The sequence below is a fragment of the Rattus rattus genome, chromosome 8 (assembly GCF_011064425.1).
Source record: "Rattus rattus isolate New Zealand chromosome 8, Rrattus_CSIRO_v1, whole genome shotgun sequence".
NCBI classification, from domain to species: domain Eukaryota; kingdom Metazoa; phylum Chordata; class Mammalia; order Rodentia; family Muridae; genus Rattus; species Rattus rattus.
Window position 1 is genome coordinate 20,686,702 of NC_046161.1, and position 20,072 is coordinate 20,706,773.

The window sequence follows — 20,072 nt, forward strand, 5'->3', positions numbered from 1 at the left end:
AAGCTCCTGCTTGTTAGTGTTTCTGTCAGGGAGTCATTGAGTAAACATGCAGCTTCTTATTAGGGACCGGGGAGGATGGAAAGAAGTCTGTAAATGTAATACAGTCAGACAGGAGGAATCAGCTACAGGGCATATTCACACCCATCAGCACACACGAGAGCGTGGTGAACCATGCACATGGAGAATGGCCACTGGCAAATCCCAGACAATAATGGAAGCAACAGTAAAGCAGATTTATATCAAAAAAAAAAATCAGAATTGGCCCAGTGTGTTTTAATATGCAAAAGGCCTCCTGACGCTGGGGTGAAAACGAAGAGGACTTTGGTTCCCATGGCAGAGAAATTCCCCACAGAAGAGAGACACCAGATTTTGATCGTGTGAGGGAGAGCCCCAGCCATCACATGGGCTCTGGACAGGTCCTCAGTGGCTATGCAACAGCCTATAACTAATGCAGCCCTTGAAAGCCAACCTCTTTGATGATGACAGAGCCTCTTGCTTTAAAATGGCAGTGGAGGGTTTTCACTACATAACTGCAGGGTTGGTATGAGAAAAAGAATTATTAAGAAAAAGGAGGAACTGAAGACAGAGTTTATGGAGTCATGGCCCGTGGATGTGGCAGGGACTTGGTAAAGGCGTTCCCACGTATTCGTTCACGCCACAGGATGTACTAGCACCAACTCTTCCCCTTCTGCAGTAAATGACACAAAGGAAACTAAACATGCCTAAACTACAGCACTACAAACATAGCTACTGGCTTCCATTTTCTCCTGGGAGAAATGGACTTGAGTTAGTCGTGTCAATGCGTTACATGGTATTGCCTTCTGGACGATGCTTTGAACTTGTTGAAAACAGAAAGAAACCTCTAAACGTGGATTTTATACAGGACTGCATCAACAGAACTTTTAACCAGTGGGATTATTAAGCTTTCTGGGCAAACTGATATCCTATTAGTTGTAGGAGTTTGTTGGCTAAACTTCACACTGATTCTCTTCTGGATCCAACCACAAGTGAATCCTGGCCCACGATGCACACCCTTACCGGTAGTTTTTTTTGTGAGTCCAGCTCTCCTCTTTTATAAGTCCTGTGTTTTCTGGAGAGTCCCTGCTCCAATACCCCACTTCCCACCCACCCATCCCTCTCCTGTATTTTCATAGCCATTTGCACATTCTGTATCTAGCTTCCCCCACTCTCAGAAGAATCATACAAATGGTGTCATCACTGCAGAAGAGTGGCGAAGTCCCTGGATGGCAGCATAGGGCCCCTGTTGGAAGTAGTGATGGTATCTAGGCATGTGGAATGAAGGGAACGTGGGGCCACTTCCCTGCATGGAGCTGGCAATTGCAGATGGCGTCAGAGGCATTCCCAGGCGGCTGTAGGGTGGCAGAGAACCCTGGATAGGGTGAGGAATTGGTGTCGCTATGGATGCCGTACTGGTGCCAAGAGCAGTCAGGGGCTGTGGATGCTGAAATCCAGGAAAACTGGAAGACGATGATACCCAGGAACTGAGAGACAAATTGTCAGATGTTGTAAAGGCTGACCCTGGAAGAAAAACACTCATTAGATTCAAGTCGCTACTTCCGTATACTGATGAAGAACGGACAATCGGTTGGTTGTCTTTTGTTGTAGTTGCTGCTGCTGTTGTTCTAAGGCAGGCTGTCACTATGTAGTTCTGGCTGTCCTGGAACCCACTGTGCAGAGCAGGCTGCACTCACAGAGATCCTGCCTGCCTTCGCCTCCCCAGTGCTGGCATTAAAGGAATATGCCACCACACCATGCTTAAGAGCATATTTTGAAAAGTTGCTAATGCCCCATACCCAAGAGTAGTAAGGCAATGCAAATTGAACTTTTTCTTTTAAAGAAGGGGTTGGAGAGGTGACCCCGCAGTGGAGAACACTGTTACTTTTCCAGGGGAAGCAGGTTCATACCCCAGCACCCATACGGCTGTTCACAACCATCCATAACCCCATTCTATGGGAGCCTGACGCCCTCTTCTGACCTTGACAGGCACCAGGCATGCACATGGTGCACATGCATTTACACAGGCAAAACACTCATATACATATAAATGATATGTATATATCATAATAATATAAATAATACAAATATTTTAAATATTATAGATAAAAATATAAAAAAAGGAAAAGAACTCAAAGCTGGGTGGTTAAATCTGAGAAATATTTGGAGAGGGCTGGTGAATGAGATCACAATATACTACATTCTAAAGAAATTCTCAAACATTTGATAAAACTATTAATCTTTTTTAAAAACTCTATATTAGCAATTAAAAAAGATACACCAACAGTAGATTGATTAGAAGGTAGATCCATCTTTCTAGATGAGAAGACTTCATTTACTCCCAACATAGAAGGAAGAATTTACTAAACAGAAAAATATTCAACTGATGTCACGGCCTACGTACTCCAAAGTGGCTGAGCAGTGACACTTTGCCTGAGGATATGATCTCATTGCCTTCAAGATCTCCAAATATTAGCAGCACCTCTCTAAAGAAAGCTGGTCGTGTCTCTGCAAAGCCACCTTTTCCCAAAGCCATCATGAGAACAATAAACAAGAAATTCTTCTTCATCGGCATTCAGAAGTTGAAACAGGAGGGAATGCTGGCTGAATTTTCCAAGTAATGATGGCTTCCTTTCAGTGAGCTATAAAAGAATGTCCTGTGCTTTCCCTAATAATGTCATTTGGTATTTTAGGCAGGGGAGAGAGAGAGAGAGAGAGAGGAGGAGGGAGGGAGGGAGGGGGAGGGGAGGGAGGGGAGGGAGGAAGGAGGAAGGAAGGAAGGAAGGAAGGAAGGAAGGAAGGAAGGAAGGATAGAGATTTCTCTCCTCCTGTGATCATCCAAAGCCCTGTGTTGGGTCACCACTGGCCTCCCTGTCTCCCCCGTTCTCTCTATTCTTGCTTCCTATGTGCTGAGGCCGCTCTCTGAGCTTTCTGCCCAGAGAACCTTTGCTGAATTCTTTGGTGTTCTGGGTGAGCATACTCACATTTGTTGTGTGTACTGAACAACCTTAGACGCCACTTTTAAAATATAGCCTCTCGTTATTCTGGAGTTCACTCAGTAGGGACAGGCTGGGAAGCCAGTGAGCCCAGAGATTTGCCTCCCTTTGTGTCCCCAAAAATAGGGAATTACAAGAGACTGAGCCATCCCCCAAGCCTTCTGTTTAGCTTTCGCTTCAACTATGAGGGCCAGTGCTGGTCTTTGGTCACGACAGTCCTTTTTAAAGTGTTCTTCATTTTGAACTGACCCTAATAAAATAGCTTTAGTTTTCAATAATAAAGCTGAGATTCAAAAGTAGCATGAAACTGTTCCAAAGTGTGGTTGGTGTCTCTTTGGCCGTTGAAATTGTCCCAAAGTGTGGTTGGTGTCTCTTTGGCCGTTGGTCACAGAAGAGCCCACCACTAACCTGATCCAAAGGCTCTAATGCTCTGTCACTAGCAAATAAAACACCTCAGGTGGAGTAGCTACTCAAGCAAACTAACGAGGCACATGAGAATCAGCACCGCAGGCTGCCTCTTCTGAAAAGGCTCAACGGTACTTGTTGGCATATGTTCCCAGAGGTTCAGACACTCCATCAACCCCTGTCATCCCCTGCCAAGCGCTCTAGCCTGTAGCCGTTCCACATCTCCAGGCGGTGCATGGCCTTACCTCGGTTCGGAGTTGTCTGACTCTCCTCCCCCAGGACATCCTCCTCTCCATAGGTGCGGATGGGTGACCGGGCATACGAATGCTTCTGGATCAGGCTCTCCACACTCTCCCTGAGGAACACAGGGACACATACATCACAGGTTCACCTCAGAGAGGGACTTACGGGGAACTCACAGGTCTGTTTTCTCAGGCAAAGGGAAAGATAACATTCGAACCTTGTATGTTCACTGGCTGTGCAGAGACTTCTGGGACATGAGTTCAGATGCCTGAGAGCAACTAAATACAACTAAACATAAAAGGAAGGACAGGGCAGTGAAATACGGTCACGGGGATATGGAATTTAATTGAGCAAAAATACTACAGGGTGGCAATGCATCTTATTAACTTCAGCAGATGATGATTCAAAACAAGTTATGAATTGACCCAAATGTACTGGATCAGGATATGACAAAATATTGGGGAAAGTTCATAATATCAGTAATAAAGTGACTGCATTCACTAACGGCACAGATGTGAAGAGCATTGGCTACATGGACGGTGACGGTGTGGATAATAAATGTAGTAAATTGTTGTGCCAAAAGTAAAAACTACAGAGAGGCTGTGCCAGGAACATAGGCAGCCATTAAGAAATCAGGGTCCTCTTGAAACAGATACATGGTCTTTTAGGAGTGGAAATACCTCTTTCAAAAAAAAATAGCTGTGACCTAAAGACAACACCAAATGAATAACCAAAGAGACAAAGAAAACGAATAGTTTTAATTGTGCGGTATGAGAAAGGAGAAGCCAGTCACCCAATTGCATACTGAGCAAACGAAAATAATAAACCTGATGTCCTAGCTACTATTCGAAATGTAACATTTGACATTTCATATAGATGTATCAATACTTGTGAAAATTACTATCTAATTAACAGTGTCTGGGGTTCCAAAAGGTTACATACCTGGGACAATTCCCAACAGACAGTGGGGAAGGGCCCACTTCTGAGAGTTCTGCTGTTTTCTTAATCTCTATTTGCAGATCTTCACATGGAAGCTACCACTCCCTAACTGCTGTCCCTCTATGAAAATCTTGAAATTAGTTTTTACCAGTATCCCAACTTTATTTTTCTTTTTCAAAATTGTATTGGGTATTGTAGCTCGTTTATTTCCATATAAATTTAATGATTTCTTTTTCAAGCTTACTGAAACTTTAATCAGGATTGTGTCTAAGATGTACATCAATTTATGGGGAATTGACATTTAAAATGTTGAGCCTTTTTCAATCCGTGTACAGTATGTTCTTTCATTTATTTAGCACTAAAGTTAAATAGATTTAAATATACAAACCTAACGTATCTGAACCACATTTACCCCAAAACATTTCATGTTCTACTAAGTGCTTTCTAATTTTCATTTCTAATTGTTCATTTATATTAGATACAAATGTAACTTTCTTTTGCATGCTGATCTCGTATCTGGTAGATTTTTTTGCTGACATTCCTATTTGCCGCAATGGCTCTTTTAAAGATTTGCAGTTTGTGTGTGATCATTCTATGACCTGAAGTAATTTCAGTTGTTTGCTTCTGTTTGTAACAACTGTTATTTTAATTTCCCACAGTTTACTGTTTGTGATTACCTGTGCAGTGTTGAATAGTAGCCGACAGAGCCACTTACTAAGCTCTTCCACTCGGTGGACAACATGACCCCCGTGATTTGGTAGACATCCTTCACAAGACTTGGTCATTGGTCCCTTCTCATCCCATGTTGCTGAGAGGGTTTTTAAAAATCAGAGCAGATTTTGTTTTGGTTTTGGCTTTGATTTTTCTTTGTCTAGTAAGATAATCAAATAATTTCTCTTAGTGGGTTTTTTTGGTTTTGTTTTTGTTTTTGTTGGTGGAGGGTCTAATGTCAACTGTGTTTCTGAGGAACCTCTAATTGGACATGTTAACATCCTTTTGTTGAACTCAATCTCTTAGAATTATCCTAAGAATTGTCCCATGTATATTCAAAAGGGCGTATAAGGATCTAATTCTCTATTTTGTAATATCTTTCTTCAGTCTTACTGTTAAGGTAACGATGTCCTTGTGGCTTCATTTTTTTAATGGTTTCTTTTTCCGCTGTGATAAATACCCTTACCAAAGCACCCTCGGGGGGCAAGGGGAGACTTTATTTTCGCTCATAGTTCAAGGGTAAACCACGTCAGGAAAGTAAAGACAGGTTGAGTCTGGGAAAGCAGGTTATATTGTCGTCACAATCAGAAATGAGAGAGGGATGCATACAGGCTACTCCACTTACACAGTCCAGGACCCCAGCTGGTGAATGGTGACGCCCACAGTGGATGGGTTTGCAATTAATGCAGTCAAGATAATTCCCCCACAGGCATGATCAGAAGATTATCCTAAGCTATTGTAGGTCCTGTCGAGTTGATCGTTAAAACTAACATCACATATCCTTTCAATTCTGTTCTCTGGAAGTGCTTGGATATTTTTGCTATTGTACACTCTTTACATATTTCATATTAGTCATGGGGAGCACCTTAGCCTTTATGGAAATGTCAATTACAAATTTACAGCTTTCAAATTACCTTTCTTCTTGAGTGACAAACGATCGTTTTTTTTTCTTCCCTCAAAAATTTATATACATCATTTAAATTGTTGAAACTATAAGTGTGCTGATTGTTGTACTAGACGATACCATTCCTTTATTACTCCTGGTCTTAACTTCTTATTTTTTGCTGTAGTAAAATACTCCAACCAAAGCAACTTAAAGATGAAAAGATCTTTGCATCTCAATTAAAGACAATTCCCTACCATCATGCCTTAGACCAACCTGGTTTAGGCCATGCTTCATAAAGAGTCCCATTCCGGGAGATTATAGATTACTCAGACTATACAGTGATGTTGTCCCATCACGATTGATTAGGGGGATTGTGTTTTCCTCCTGGTCAGTTTGACTGGAGGATTGTCAGTCTTATTAAGCTCTGCATTAATGTCTCACTGTTTTTCTCCCCTTGTTTTCCACTGGGTTTTTTCCCTATGACTTTGAATCTGATTTTTTCTTCTTTGCCTAGGTTTTTTTTTCTTTTTTGAGATTGAAGATGGGGGTCATTGCCCTTAGACATTTCTTCATTTCTAAAGGAAGGCTATATACTACTCAGGAGTGATTTAGCAGCATCTCAGTGTTTTCTTTTTCCTTCAGTCCAAAGCATTCTGCAGTCATGTTGATATTTCCCTTACTGACACCTGCTATGTAGTTTACAAATATTTAGGCATCTTTCAAGGCTTCTTCATGTTAATGCTCTCTCATACAGGTCTTTGTGGTCCAAGACAAGATTCATAGGACACGGGTGTGTTTGACCTTATTGGGCCTCGTTTTATAGTACAGACCCCAGTCTTCACAGCACTTGTCTGTCACTTACGCAGAAGGCATAGCCCACTATTACTGAAGGGAGTGCTGTAAACTGGGTCAGGCTGGTTAACAGACCTGTTCAAATATTCTGACTTCTTTCTCATTTTTGCCTACTTAGTCAACTACTAAGAGAAGGACATTGAAATTTCCTACTCTGATTATTTGTCTGTTTCCTTTTCAGTCAGGCAGACCTGGGGTTCTGGTGTTAGATGTATAAACAGATACAAGAAAACACCTAAAGGTGACAATTTATCCCAGTCAACTTTAATGTTAGTACAGCTACTCTACTTTTCTTCTTTTTCTTTATTTGTTTTTTCTTTTTGAGGCAGGATTTCACATAGCCTAGAATGTCCTAGAACTCCCTAACCACCTTCCTCCACTTCCTACGTGCTGGGACCTGATATCTGTGCCACCTGTGCCACCATGCCCAGCTAGTCTGCTCTTCTTTTAGTGTTAATTTGTTATATTTGTTTTCTATTACTTTACTTTCAACTCATCTCTTTATATTCTAAGGTACTCTATGAGCACCAATCCAACCCAAAAGCTTCCACTCTTCTGTAAGGGTGCTTAGCATAAGTGCAAGTGACACTCCTGGTTGGCCATTGGTACCTTCTTTTGTCTGCAGCTTTGTTTTGTTTACTTCCTTTGGTTGGGTTGGGTTGGGTTGGGCTTGGTTTGGTTGGGTTGGGTTGGGTTGGGTTGGGCTTGGTTTGGTTGGGTTGGGTTGGGTTGGGCTTGGTTTGGTTGGTTGGGTTGGGTTGGGCTGGGCTGGGTTTGTTTGGTTTGGTTCGGTTCAGTTTCATTTTGTTTCGTTCCATTTGGTTTGGTTTGATTTCATTTCAGTTTTTGTCTGCTGCTCCTTTGCTTGTTCTCTTTGTCCTCTGACTGTTCTCTGCCTTTCTCCTCTTTCCTTTCAGGTTGCAACTTCATGGTTCCTCTTTATCTCCTTTTCTAGCTTAACAGTTAATGTCTCCACATTCATAGTAAATACTTAATTTGTCACAACCTACCTTGAGGTGATATTGTACCTTTCAAGGATTACAGAAGAATCTTATCAATCCTCAGCACTTAAAAAACTTGTATGTTTAATTTACCCTTTCTAGCTCTGTGCCCATCTTTTAAGTAACATTTTCTAATGATCTGTTTATTTTTTATTTTATGTGTACTAATGTTTGCCAGTTTGTACACCTTCATGAGGGTACCAGATCCCTTATAACTGGAGTTAAAGACAGTCATGAGCGGGGGTTGGGGATTTAGCTCAGTGGTAGAGCGCTTGCCTAGGAAGCGCAAGGCCCTGGGTTTGACCCCCAGCTCCGAAAAGAAAGAACCAAAAAAACAAAAACAAAAAAACAAAAACAAAAAACAAAGACAGTCATGAGCTGCCATGTGGGTACTGGGAATTGAAACTATGTTCTTTGGAAGGACAGCCAGTGCTCTTACCTGCTGAGCCATCTCTCTAGCCCCACTATGTAAACTTTTATCTGTCCATGTCCTCTGTATTTCTGCCAGTCTTCCTTTCCTCATGGATATCCAGAATGGGACCCAGCACAATCATTTAGCCTGAAGACTTCCTTTACCAATCAATAGACAAACTTGATGATGGTGAGTTCCTCAGCTTTCATGTGTCTTGAAAATTATCTTTATTTTTCTTTAGCTTTTAACAAGTAATTTTGGTGGCTGTTATAACTCTAGCCAACAGGCTTTTCTCCTCAGTTCTTCAAATACTGTCTTACTCACAAGGAGTCTGTCATTGTCCTGGTCCTCTGATGTAATGTCTTTAATTCCCTTAGTACCTTCAACACTTCCTTGTGTCGTTGATCTCAGCCATGTGATTATGACGTAACTTTTTTGCTTCTTGAGGTCAACCTTTTTTGGACCTTTTGGATTGTGTGTTTAATTGTTGTTAAATTTGGAAACATGATATTTCTTTTCCCATGTTCCCGTGACCTTCCAGGGTCCCCAATTATATACACATGGTGCCTCTTTGAACTCTTTTGGTTTTCTAAGTTGACTCTTTGCTCTCTTTCACTTCAGATAGTTTCTGTTACTCTGTCTTCAATTTTACAAATATTTTCATCTGCAGTGTCTGTCTGCCCTTAATCCCACCCAGCCACTAGTTCACCTTGTGAACAGTAGCTTTTACTTTCAAAGTTTGATGGGGATCTTTCCTTTATCACTCATATTTTTGCATAAATGAAATGCAAATGTGTCAACTCTCTGATTATCGTTATTATAATATCTGCACTACATAAGCTACTTTATTTTCAGTTGGTCCGCTTCATGGTCAGTCATATTCATTCACGTCTTTCATGCCTGCTTCCTTTCTCTCTGTGCAAGCATTTAGACTCAGCTTAGACCCTTGCCAGGCGCTGAATAGCCTCATATTCTGGTACATAATCTGAAACATTGTTGTGGGATTTGCCTATTTTAGTCAGAAATTGTTTATAGTTTTTCTTCCAAGATGTCTTAGATAGGACTGTGCCTAACCAAGGACTATTTTTTCCCTTCACTCATGAAACAAATTTTCTGAAGCATTGCCCAATGTCATATTGAGTAGAACACATCCCCGAGTGAATCCTACAGTCTGGATCCTGCCATCCTTTCAAGCATTCTGTTTCCACTTTCTGGAAATTCCTTCACATATTTGTGTTTAGCAACTTCCAGAACACCCCAAAAAGACTCTTTATAGATCTCTGGGTTTCTTTCACTTAATCCATTGCCTGTTCCTCTTCCTCAGTTGTTCTCTGACTTCTCCTATCACAGGACTCGTCAGCTCTGGCTTCTCAAGGTCATGCAAGCTCCCTTCTCTTTTTCCATCCCCATGTCATGGTCTAAACCAGTGGTTCTCAACCTGTGGTTCATGATGGGGATTGAACAACCTTTTCCCAGAGGTCATCTAAGACCATCGGAAAACACATATTTCCATTATAATTCATAACAGCTACAAATTTGCAGTCATGAATTAGCAATGAAAATATTTATGGTTGAGAACCTGACAACATGAGGAACTGTATTAAAGGGTCACAGCATTAGAAAGGTTGAGAACCACTAGTCTAAACACTCTTGAAAACAGTGAGCTACGGTATCACTTTTCTCTCCATTTGCTTTGTCCTCAAGGATTACGCTGCTGTTTGTTGCCTTTTTGAAAGAGGATGGTGAAAAGAGGAAGAGGAGGGAGGGGAGGGAAAGAGAAAAAAGAGAGAGAAATGTGGTGTCTATTCACAATGGTGTTGTTTGCAGTCATAAAGAGACTTTTTCAGCAAAATGAATAGGGCCCGAGGACATGATGTTCTGTAAAATCTCTGGCTGTAGAAACATAGGCTCTGTGAGCTCTTTCATGTGTGGCAGAAACAGAAGAAAGAGGTCTGACAGAAGAGTGGCGACAACTAGAGACTGGGGAAAGGGTGAGTAGGATGGGGAATTACAGAGAACTGATATTAATATGTGTGTGTGCACTTATGTGCATGTGCCTATGTGTTATGTATGCATTGACATACAGCACTGAAGCCAGCTAAATGCAGACAACTAGTACATGTTAATCAAAAGGAACAAACATAAAGGGTGGCTTTAATCATGACAGACAACTCTGGTACTGTTGAAGCGAGCACCCTCAAAAGCTAATGGCACTTAATGGATTCAAGCCACTGCAGTACCAGAGAGGGATTCTTTGTAGGGTAACTTAGGTCAGTAAGAAAACAGTCAAGTTAGCTGAAAAACCCAATACAATGACAATATAAAATACACCAAATTTGATGCCATTTAAGTCTGAGCCATGAGTCATGGTGTTAATATTTAAAATACAAATTTTAAAGAAATGGACCATTATTTGTACATAAGGAAAAGAACTTGCTTAAACAGCATGGAAAACCACCTCCTTCTGGAATGATTATAAGGGGCCGTAGCAGTCTATTTCTAAAGTATGTTCCTTTTACCACAACTTTCATGTAAGATGCTACATGCAAGCATTTAAATTCTAAAGAGGTGTGTGGTGCCTGCCTCTCTGAAAGGTCCTCTACGGAACATCATTTAAACATCTTCCACATTCAACAAAGGAAAACTCATTCTCCAAATGACATGATGAATCACTGTCTTGTGAAACATTTTGCTTTTCTATAAAAAGTGCATTATATTCATTCTGTCCTTGCTAGACCACTGGTGTCATTACTTATGCTATTCCCTGGGAGTTGGGAGAGACGGGATTTTATCAAAGTGATTTACTTGTGTCAGGCCTGGAAGTGAACTGAAAGCAGTAGCAGTTCTTCTATAAAGGACGGCCTAATTGTATTACTGCCTTTTAAGTGATTGAACACAGTGGTGCATATCAGACCCATCTCCTCAGAATTGCTACAAAGAGTAGACAGCCCATGATGTTTATTTTATAGGGAATCCATGATTGCAGCAGAAAGAAAGGAGCAAAGACTCTATTGAGCCTGAGAAACTATCAGAAGAGTTTCTAAGACACGGTCCCATGGAGAGTGAATAGCTCAGCTAGTGGACTTGTTTTGTACTGCTTGGGTCTGCTGTATCATGCTCTGAGCGACTATAATTTCCACTCCACTTGCCTTGGACCTGCGTACCACTGTAGACCAGCAGTGTCTCTAGCATCGAATGCTAAACTCATCTAAGCTAGAGGATGGCCTCTTTGCCTTAGCTGGCCTTCAGTGGATTTCTTTGGCCTGCTCAAGTCAGAAGTAACTGTCAAGTCTGGGAATGAGTGTTAGAGACACAAGCAGACAGAGATGTCAAGACAGAAAGTGGAAACGAGGATGCTGTTCTCCCTGCGGTAGTGTTCATAGGTCTGCAAGTCATTCACTCCAAGGTTGTTCTCAGAGCTTCAGCAAGCAAAACCAGAACGCTCTGCTGGGAATGCAAATGGTTTCCTGTGTCCTCAGCAGTGAAACATTTATTTCTCAATGGTCCTCTCCCATTCTTCTTCGTATCCCTGCTCTTCTGAACACACTCTCTTTGTCTGCCCCTTCCAGCTGAAGAGCAGGCCCATTTGCAAGATCTTGTCCTGAATCAGCCTTCCTGGGAAACGAAAGCACGGAGCCTGGTTCTGGGGGATTCAGTGTGAAATGCCTTCGAGTCACCAACACATTCTCAAACCACACACTGTCCAGCTCTACCCCAGGGCTTCAGGTTCATCTGCCTCGGGTGTAGCCTGAGCATGTGATGTAGTGCCTAATGGTACAGATGTCAATGCCTGGAACCACGTGACAAAGCATTGTCCTGGGCAGCTGGGGACTGTGTTTGCTCAGTGCTTAACCTAAAGCCCAGCTTGTCCATTTGTCTCCCAGCTTGTCCCCTTGTCCCCCGGCTTGCCCCTGTAGGTTTGACATGTTATTTCACCATTCTATGTCAATGTCTCTGAAATGAGAACTTCAATGTGATGTCACCGTGGATGTCATTATTAGATTATGTGAGTGAGTTAATACACATCTACCTTGGTACCTGACTCAAGGGTACTCAATAAATATGCAGAGATTTTAAAACTATGTTTAATTTCAAGACTGTGTTCTAAAAACTAAATGTAAACAAACGTATTTTAGATAAAACTGACATTTCTAGCCCCAACAGTTTTCTATGCTTTGATGAAATTTATTTTTCTATAACTTCTAAGACAGAAAGAGAATTAAGGTAAATTTATTTAAGTCTAACTTTCTCTTTTAAATATAGACCTGCTTCTCCCACCCCCCCAAAAGTGTTCAATCTAACTTAACTTACAGAAAACAAAATATTTAAAGTTTTCTTGTTCATTAATTTGTCCTATATCTCATTAAGTCTTTATAAATAACTTCTTGTCACAATATTTTACTAAAGATTTATATAGATACATTGTAAATTATAATACATCAATATCTGTAACTTCCCTAAAGCATTTAATAAATGAGAACCTTGGGATAATACAATTTGAGACATATTATAAACCATTAATTTTAATCTGAGAACTGAAATATGTTATGTAATCCATTCTGGAAAAACAAATAACTCTAAATTCATTTTTTAAAAAGCTTTTAGACTTGATTTTTATTTATTTGACTAAATCCGATTGGGTTTTGTTTTCTGTAGTAATATGTATTTCTAGTTCTGTATTGTCATTAACAACTTAACTAAGTAAAGGAACCACTGAAAAACACATGAGGTATATGTTCTCATATTTCCTTAAATCGCAGCTAGGACTAGAAGAAATCTCTTAGCAAAGTTCAAAGAACTCAACCTATAAATAAATCCTGATAAACCCTTAAGGGTCCTTAATTGAAGATGTTGCAAGCCTCTGTTTTGTAAATATATAGCGGCGAATAGGACCAAAATACAAAAGAAAGATTAAGGGAATTGGTGAACTAAGATACAAACCACAACAATGTTATTTGCCAGGCTAAGGAAACATTTGTTTTCTCCTGGCCACACCTGGTTCCCTCCTTTAAAAAAAAAAAGATGTGAACAATATTTCCTTTAGTCCAAATGTATCTCATTGGCTTTCTTTCAAGAGCTAAGGAAGATAATAATAATAATAATAATAATAATAATAATAATAATAATAATAATAATTCCGTTGGCTACTCAGCTAACAGCCGTTAGGTTGAATTACTCAGCTTGCAGCCCTGACTTTCAGAATCCTCTCTTTCTCAGAGCTCGATGGTACGAGGGAGAAAGCACAGACAAGCATTCAAGAGGATGACGAGGGCAGAGATGAACTAAGGGAACAAATGGTACTGAACTCTGACTGTCCTCTCACCTCAAAACTCAACAGCCTCACTCCCAACAATTGTTTAATGGAGTGGGGATGTTTTTAACACCTGTTTCATTTCTTCAAAAGCCCTCTGAAAGGCAGAGAAAAGCCTCTCTTCCTTCATGTTTCTCCACTAGACAAGAGTACTTGAGCCTGGGTTCTCCATAAAGAAAAGATGTTCATCTGTGTCATGGTTTTAAGAAATGAAACATCCAAGATTCATGCTCACTTTCCTAGGGCCAGAATCAGATCTGTCAGAGAGAGAGCCTCATGCTGTTTCTTAATTTGGCAGATGATATCAAGTGACAGTATCATGTGTTAGCGGCAAGGGTATTATATATACCCAGAAGAAAAAGAGATCACAGCGTGGTAAAGAAAGCAAGAAAATATGCCAAGGAAGACAAGTCTATTTTGTAACCACTCACTCTTGAAGTGAGTAACCTACACTTTGCAGAACAAGATCTCATTCCCTTGAGGAAAAAATGAAACATTAATCCCTCTTGATGATACAGTAACTCTGCGACCTCCCAGAGATGCCACATCCCAATGCAGGCACAGCAAACCATATACAACATAACAGAGCTATATTTCATTTATTCATAACAATTGAGGTACAAGATTAACACAAATCTTTAAAACATTCAACAGGTCTTTCAAGTGCACATCCCCACACTGTCACTTCCTCACCCCACACTTGTCATCTTCTAGCCAGAGCCACAAGTGCTAAAATGACCCTAATACCATCTTCACTGCCAATGTGAGAACATAAAAGAGATGCAGACTGACATCGGCTAGCATCACCGACTGGACTCCAGAATAAAACAAGACTTTTATCGCTTAACTCTGATGACAGGAAAGGCAAGCCTGGAGTGTTGGCACATGTCTGTATTGCCAGCATCCAGTAGGCTACTGTAAGGAGATCCTATCTCAAAAAGGGATGAGGAAGTAGAAAAGGGAAAGGTGAAAAAAATCACCTGAAGGAGATACAATTGCTGGGCAGTCACATGGCTGTCAGCATTGCACAGCGTCTTAAAATTATGCCAGATAGCTAATACGTTGTTTTCCCTGTGGGTCTTATGCTATATGCTTAACTCTGAGGCTACAGCAAAGAAGAAGGCATGTTGAATGTATACACTAAAAAACATGACTGTGTTCCAACAAAAATCACTACATCTCACTGGGCTTGCTTCCAAGCCCCACATTTGAAAGTTTTATTCAACGTACGTTTTATTCAAGGTTTTAAAATCATTTTTCTGAAACTCTCAATATGGCTTCTAAAGCAACATGGTAATATAAGCTTATGTATTTAATTTCCTGCCCCACTCACATGCCCAGAGAAGCCCAGAAAATGAACGAGTGCTGATTGCATACTTATACAAGTATTTCCTTCACAAACAGAAAAAGAACGGAGATGTCCACCCATGTGCCATTCACCAGTATAAAGAGGAAGGCCACCTGAAATCAACCAACGAGAAACCTGTGGTCTGGTTCACCTAACCCCCAGCTTAGTCTAGTTAGTGGGAAGTAGGTTCCAGACTCCTGAAGTCTAAAGGAAAAGAAACCAAGGTCCTAGTGTACTTGGTCTCCTGAAGGGTACCATTCACAACCCAGATTGACTAATTCTAGGAGAAGGTGCCTGCTCACTTAGCTGGGAGTGGTTGGAGATTGGCACAAAGAAACTCTGTTTCTGAGGCAGAGAGGGGAACCACATGAGCTGCTCCCACCCAAGGGATCCAACTCACTACCACACTGAATCAAAGTTTCCATGTTGTGGGAATAACAAATCTGTTGACCTTATTCATTCTCAGCTTGAAGAGCTAATGAGTCACCACATGTTTTTACTCAGAATTCATCTTGATTTCTAATATTAAATGAACATTTTATCCTATAAATGAAATTGGAGAGGGGCCATTGTAAAACACTCAACAATAGCAATCATCACATTTTAGAGAAACTCAGCAGAAACTGTCAACATAGTATTAAATACTCCAGAAAGCAGGAAAGCAGGAAACTAACTAGAAGACTGATAAATTCCCCAAAACAAGGATTGAAGGGATAGAGGAATAGGAAAAAGACCAGGGGGAGCTGTGTGCACAGCAGGAGCATTACAAAGTCTGAAGGGAGCCTTTGAACACCGAAAGAAACAGCAGAGAAAAGAAAAGAGAAAGGATAAATTTCTTCTTGAGCTTGATTAAAACTTCTAAGTAAGGGTTTGGAGAGATGGCTCAGCAGTTAAGAGCACTGACTGCTCTTCCAGAGGTCCTGAGTTCAATTCCCAGTACCCACATGGTGGCTCACAACCATCTGTAAAGAGATCTAATGCCTTCTTCTGGTGTGTCTGAAGACAGCTACAGTGTACTTATATTTATAAAGTTAATAAATCTTTCTAAAAACTTCTTAACAACACAAAATCATTAATCATGTTTAAATGCTTACAATGGACAGATATTTGGTACCATGTCTGAATTTTAAGGTGAAAAAAACACTGCAGAAAGAAAAGTTAAGCTCTCTATAACTAAAAACATAAGCTTGGCATCAGCATTTATCCCATTATCTATAAAAGGTAGATGATAGAGTGTTGTGTAACAATTTCCTCTGAGGTAAAACATTTCATTCCAGAAGGAAGCTCATTAAGATGCAAGGTGCTCTAAAGGGGGCTGAATCATCCTATCCTATAGGGAAGGTCTATAAAACCCAGGAAGTAAACAACTCACATGCTTCAGGAAGTCTCTAAAACTGACTAAATACACTAGACTCCCCCTTCCCCAATCTTATATAAGTTGTAAGGGCTGATGCGAGATGCTCTCCAATAAGCTGAGGTGAGCTTTTCATGATGCAGCTGTCATTGACTCATTTCTCCTCGTAAAAATAACTCCTTCACCTATACTCCTGTAAGTAACCAATAAAATCCATTAATTCACCAAGGTGAAATTCATTTATATCCTTAATTTCTTATCAGTTCTTGATATGAGAGGAGAAGACATTAGTTCATGTCTCTCAGAAACAATATCACCCAGCATACACTTAGAAGGAAGATTGAAAGGGTTCAAGGAAAACTGCTGTGACCTTTATCAAGTTTATGCATAACAACAGACATACTAGAACTCCTATTATGGCTTGAATTTTTAAAAGGCCCCAAAAGCTGATGTGATGATGGCTTGGCCCCGGCTACTATTGTTATTAGAAGTTTAGAAGATCATAAGCATCCTGTTCTAGTAAATGGATAGTCCATTGAGGAATTTTCATTGAATGGGCTACTGTGGTGAGGCCTCAAGTGAAAGAAGCAGGTCACTGGGGGAGTTCTTTTAAAGGGTGTACCTTGTCCTTTGCCTTCATGAGAACCATGAGGTCTGAAAGGAGCCTCCTCTGCCACACAGCCCCACAGCCGTGACACACAGTCCCACAACCATGACACACAGTCCCACAGCCATGACCCTCTGCTTCACCTCAGATCCAAAGTGACATAGCCTGCCAACCATGATCTGAAATACCTGAAACTGAACTAAAAATCAGTCCCTACCAATGTAAGTGCTCCCAGGTACTTTGCTACAGAAACATAAATTGGTAACACAATGCATGAAGCTCACAGACACACACACACACATACACACATACACACACATACACACACACAAACACACACACACAAACACACACACACACACACACACACACACAAACACACACACACACACATACACACACACACACACACACACACACACACACATACACACACACACAAACACACACATACACACACACAAACACACACACACACACAAACACACACATACACACACACAAACACACACATACACACACACATACACACACACAAACACACACATACACACACACAAACACACACACACACACACACACACACACACACACACACACACACACACACACACACACACACACACACACACACACACACACACACACACACACACACACACAACACACGGCCTTCCAGAACCAATTGTTATATGTTCACAGCAACTTGGAGTCAAAAGAATCCAACTCCAATTGCTGGAGAGAGAACGGGAGAATGAGTGTGTGAAGAGCTAAGGCTGCAATGATTGTGCTTAATGTTTGACAAAGGCAAGGAAAACAAAAGAGCTCTGGGGATAAGAATCTGGTGATTGCCTGAATGAAGATTACTGGTTGATGAAGGCCAGTGTGAGGAAGACTCCGTTTCCCGTTTTCTAGGATAAGAAAGTTTATAGTTTTATTCACATTCAAAACAGCAAAATGTTGATTTCACAATTGTTTTATTCTAGAATTTAAAGGCGATGATCTTACATTTAAAGGCAATAGTTATTGAAAATCAATGATTGTTAGGGAGGGGAGTTTGTGGCGAGAAGGCTGTGTACCATGTTGTAGACAACAGTGGTTTCGGGCTTTGCCTTCCACGTGAGACTCTGTTTTACACAGTGGAACTTGATCCATTCTGAGCCCAAGTGCTAAGGCTCTGTACCACCATTGCCACCAGTGGTCTAACACAACCATGCAGCATAGATTGAAGAAAGAGCTACAGAAGCAACAACAATACCACTTATGGTGCTACTAGGTTACCTCAGGGACATGAAGCACATCAGACTATATATAAAATGAGTCTGTGAGATTGCCTGCACATGAGAGCACTCAGCTGAAACACTTAAACCAATCAGACATCAATGGCCTAGTGAATATATCAAGACATATCCAGGCATGAATTCCTAAGGACAGGGCTGGAAACATGGTTCAGCAGTTGAGCGCATATATTATGCATGCATAAAACCCTGTCTCAGCTCCCAGCACCACATCAGGAGGCTCACAGTCACCTGTAGCTCCAGTTCCACGGAATCCGACACCCTCTTCTGGGTTGTGCAGTCACCTGCATGCACATATACTCAGGTATGCACACACACACACACACACACACACACACACACACACACACACACACACACTTCTTTTGTCTGTATGACAGTTTTCATCTGACAGCTCCTCAGTTGACAATACCTCACCTGACATCTCCTCACCTGGCAGTCTCACTTGACATCTCCTCACCTGACATCTCCTCACCTGACATCTCCTCACCTGACATCTCCTCACCTGGCAATCTCACCTGACATCTCCTCACCTGACATCTCCTCACCTGGCAGTCTCACCTGACATCTCACCTGGCAGCCCCTGCCACTGAATAGCCTGACTGGGTTTAACAACTGTTACAGGACCACCTTCCATGACTCTTACAACTCTTTTATCTCTGCCTTCACTTTCAGCAAGGCTCTATTGAGCCTTAAGGCCACATTAACCCTTCCTTGTCTACTTTTTCACTCGAATATCATTGTATGAAGTGTCATATGTGACCTGAATGTTAGTGATATTGTTCATTACGGTTAGAATAGAATAAAGAATTTATGTTTGCCCTATAAGTTAACTCGAGACTGGGCGGTTAAAGCCTAAGGAAATGATGGATGGATAGAGCTTCTGAATAATTGTTGGTAAGCCCTGACTGTGGAAGGACATCTACATTGCTGGCATAACCCACTCAGACAACTTTGGGTTTTCACACACTGAACTGGCTTTGATGCTCAGCTGTGACAACTCATGTGAATAATGACAGAGCATCAATCTCACTCAGTTTGTCACATGTATAAAATAGACATGAATGTCTTAGCAAGCCCTTGTTTGGAAGAGTTACAGAAATGCCAACTCTGTAACTCAGTGCTCAGCACATATGAAATGATCCTGTTAAAGTGCTAGGAACAAAACAAGCAGCTGTGCTAAACAGGACTCAGACTCAGTAGAAGCTGTCATAGGTTCCAGCCTCAACTCACAGAAGCCCCGTGCAAATAACTGTCAACAGATTTACAGAGGTTTAATTTTGTATTAGAAAAAGCAAAGAACCTCATGCGTTTTTTCCAGAATGATATTTTTCAACACACATCACCAACAATACAACTTGCCAGCAATAATACTTGGACATTAATACAACCAGACACTAAGTTCAGACATCAAAAATACAATGCAAAGACTTCCATCATTCAGACTTGAGGGCAGCAAGTCCAATGCTGAGAGATGGATGAATAGAGGGCATAAGTGTTTCCATTTAACCTATGCATGCTAGAAGAAAGGTAAGCAGACCAGCGTGGCTAAAGCAAATAGGCAAGTGTGATGATGGGTGGACGCCCTAGGAGACAGGGTAGAGTTCACTGGCCTTTGGTGAGTAGAGTACCATACGTAGGGGAGACGTCCTGTCACTTAGAAAGTCACTCTGACTGCTCTATTGAAGGTAGAC

At 41.1% G+C, this 20,072-nt stretch overlaps 1 protein-coding gene across 1 annotated transcript in view; it reads right to left on the reverse strand.

Annotated features, from left to right (window-relative positions):
• Nucleotides 1-1,198: 1,198 nt before the first annotated feature.
• Nucleotides 1,199-20,072, reverse strand: part of Tbx20 (T-box transcription factor 20) — a 52,041-nt gene continuing 33,167 nt past the window's right edge. Inside the window, exons 7-8 of the mRNA XM_032910489.1 lie at nucleotides 3,662-3,771; nucleotides 1,199-1,539 (exon numbers count right to left, since the gene is read on the reverse strand). Of these exons, the coding sequence (XP_032766380.1) occupies nucleotides 1,199-1,539; nucleotides 3,662-3,771 (451 nt within the window). The remainder of the gene's footprint in view (nucleotides 1,540-3,661; nucleotides 3,772-20,072) is intronic.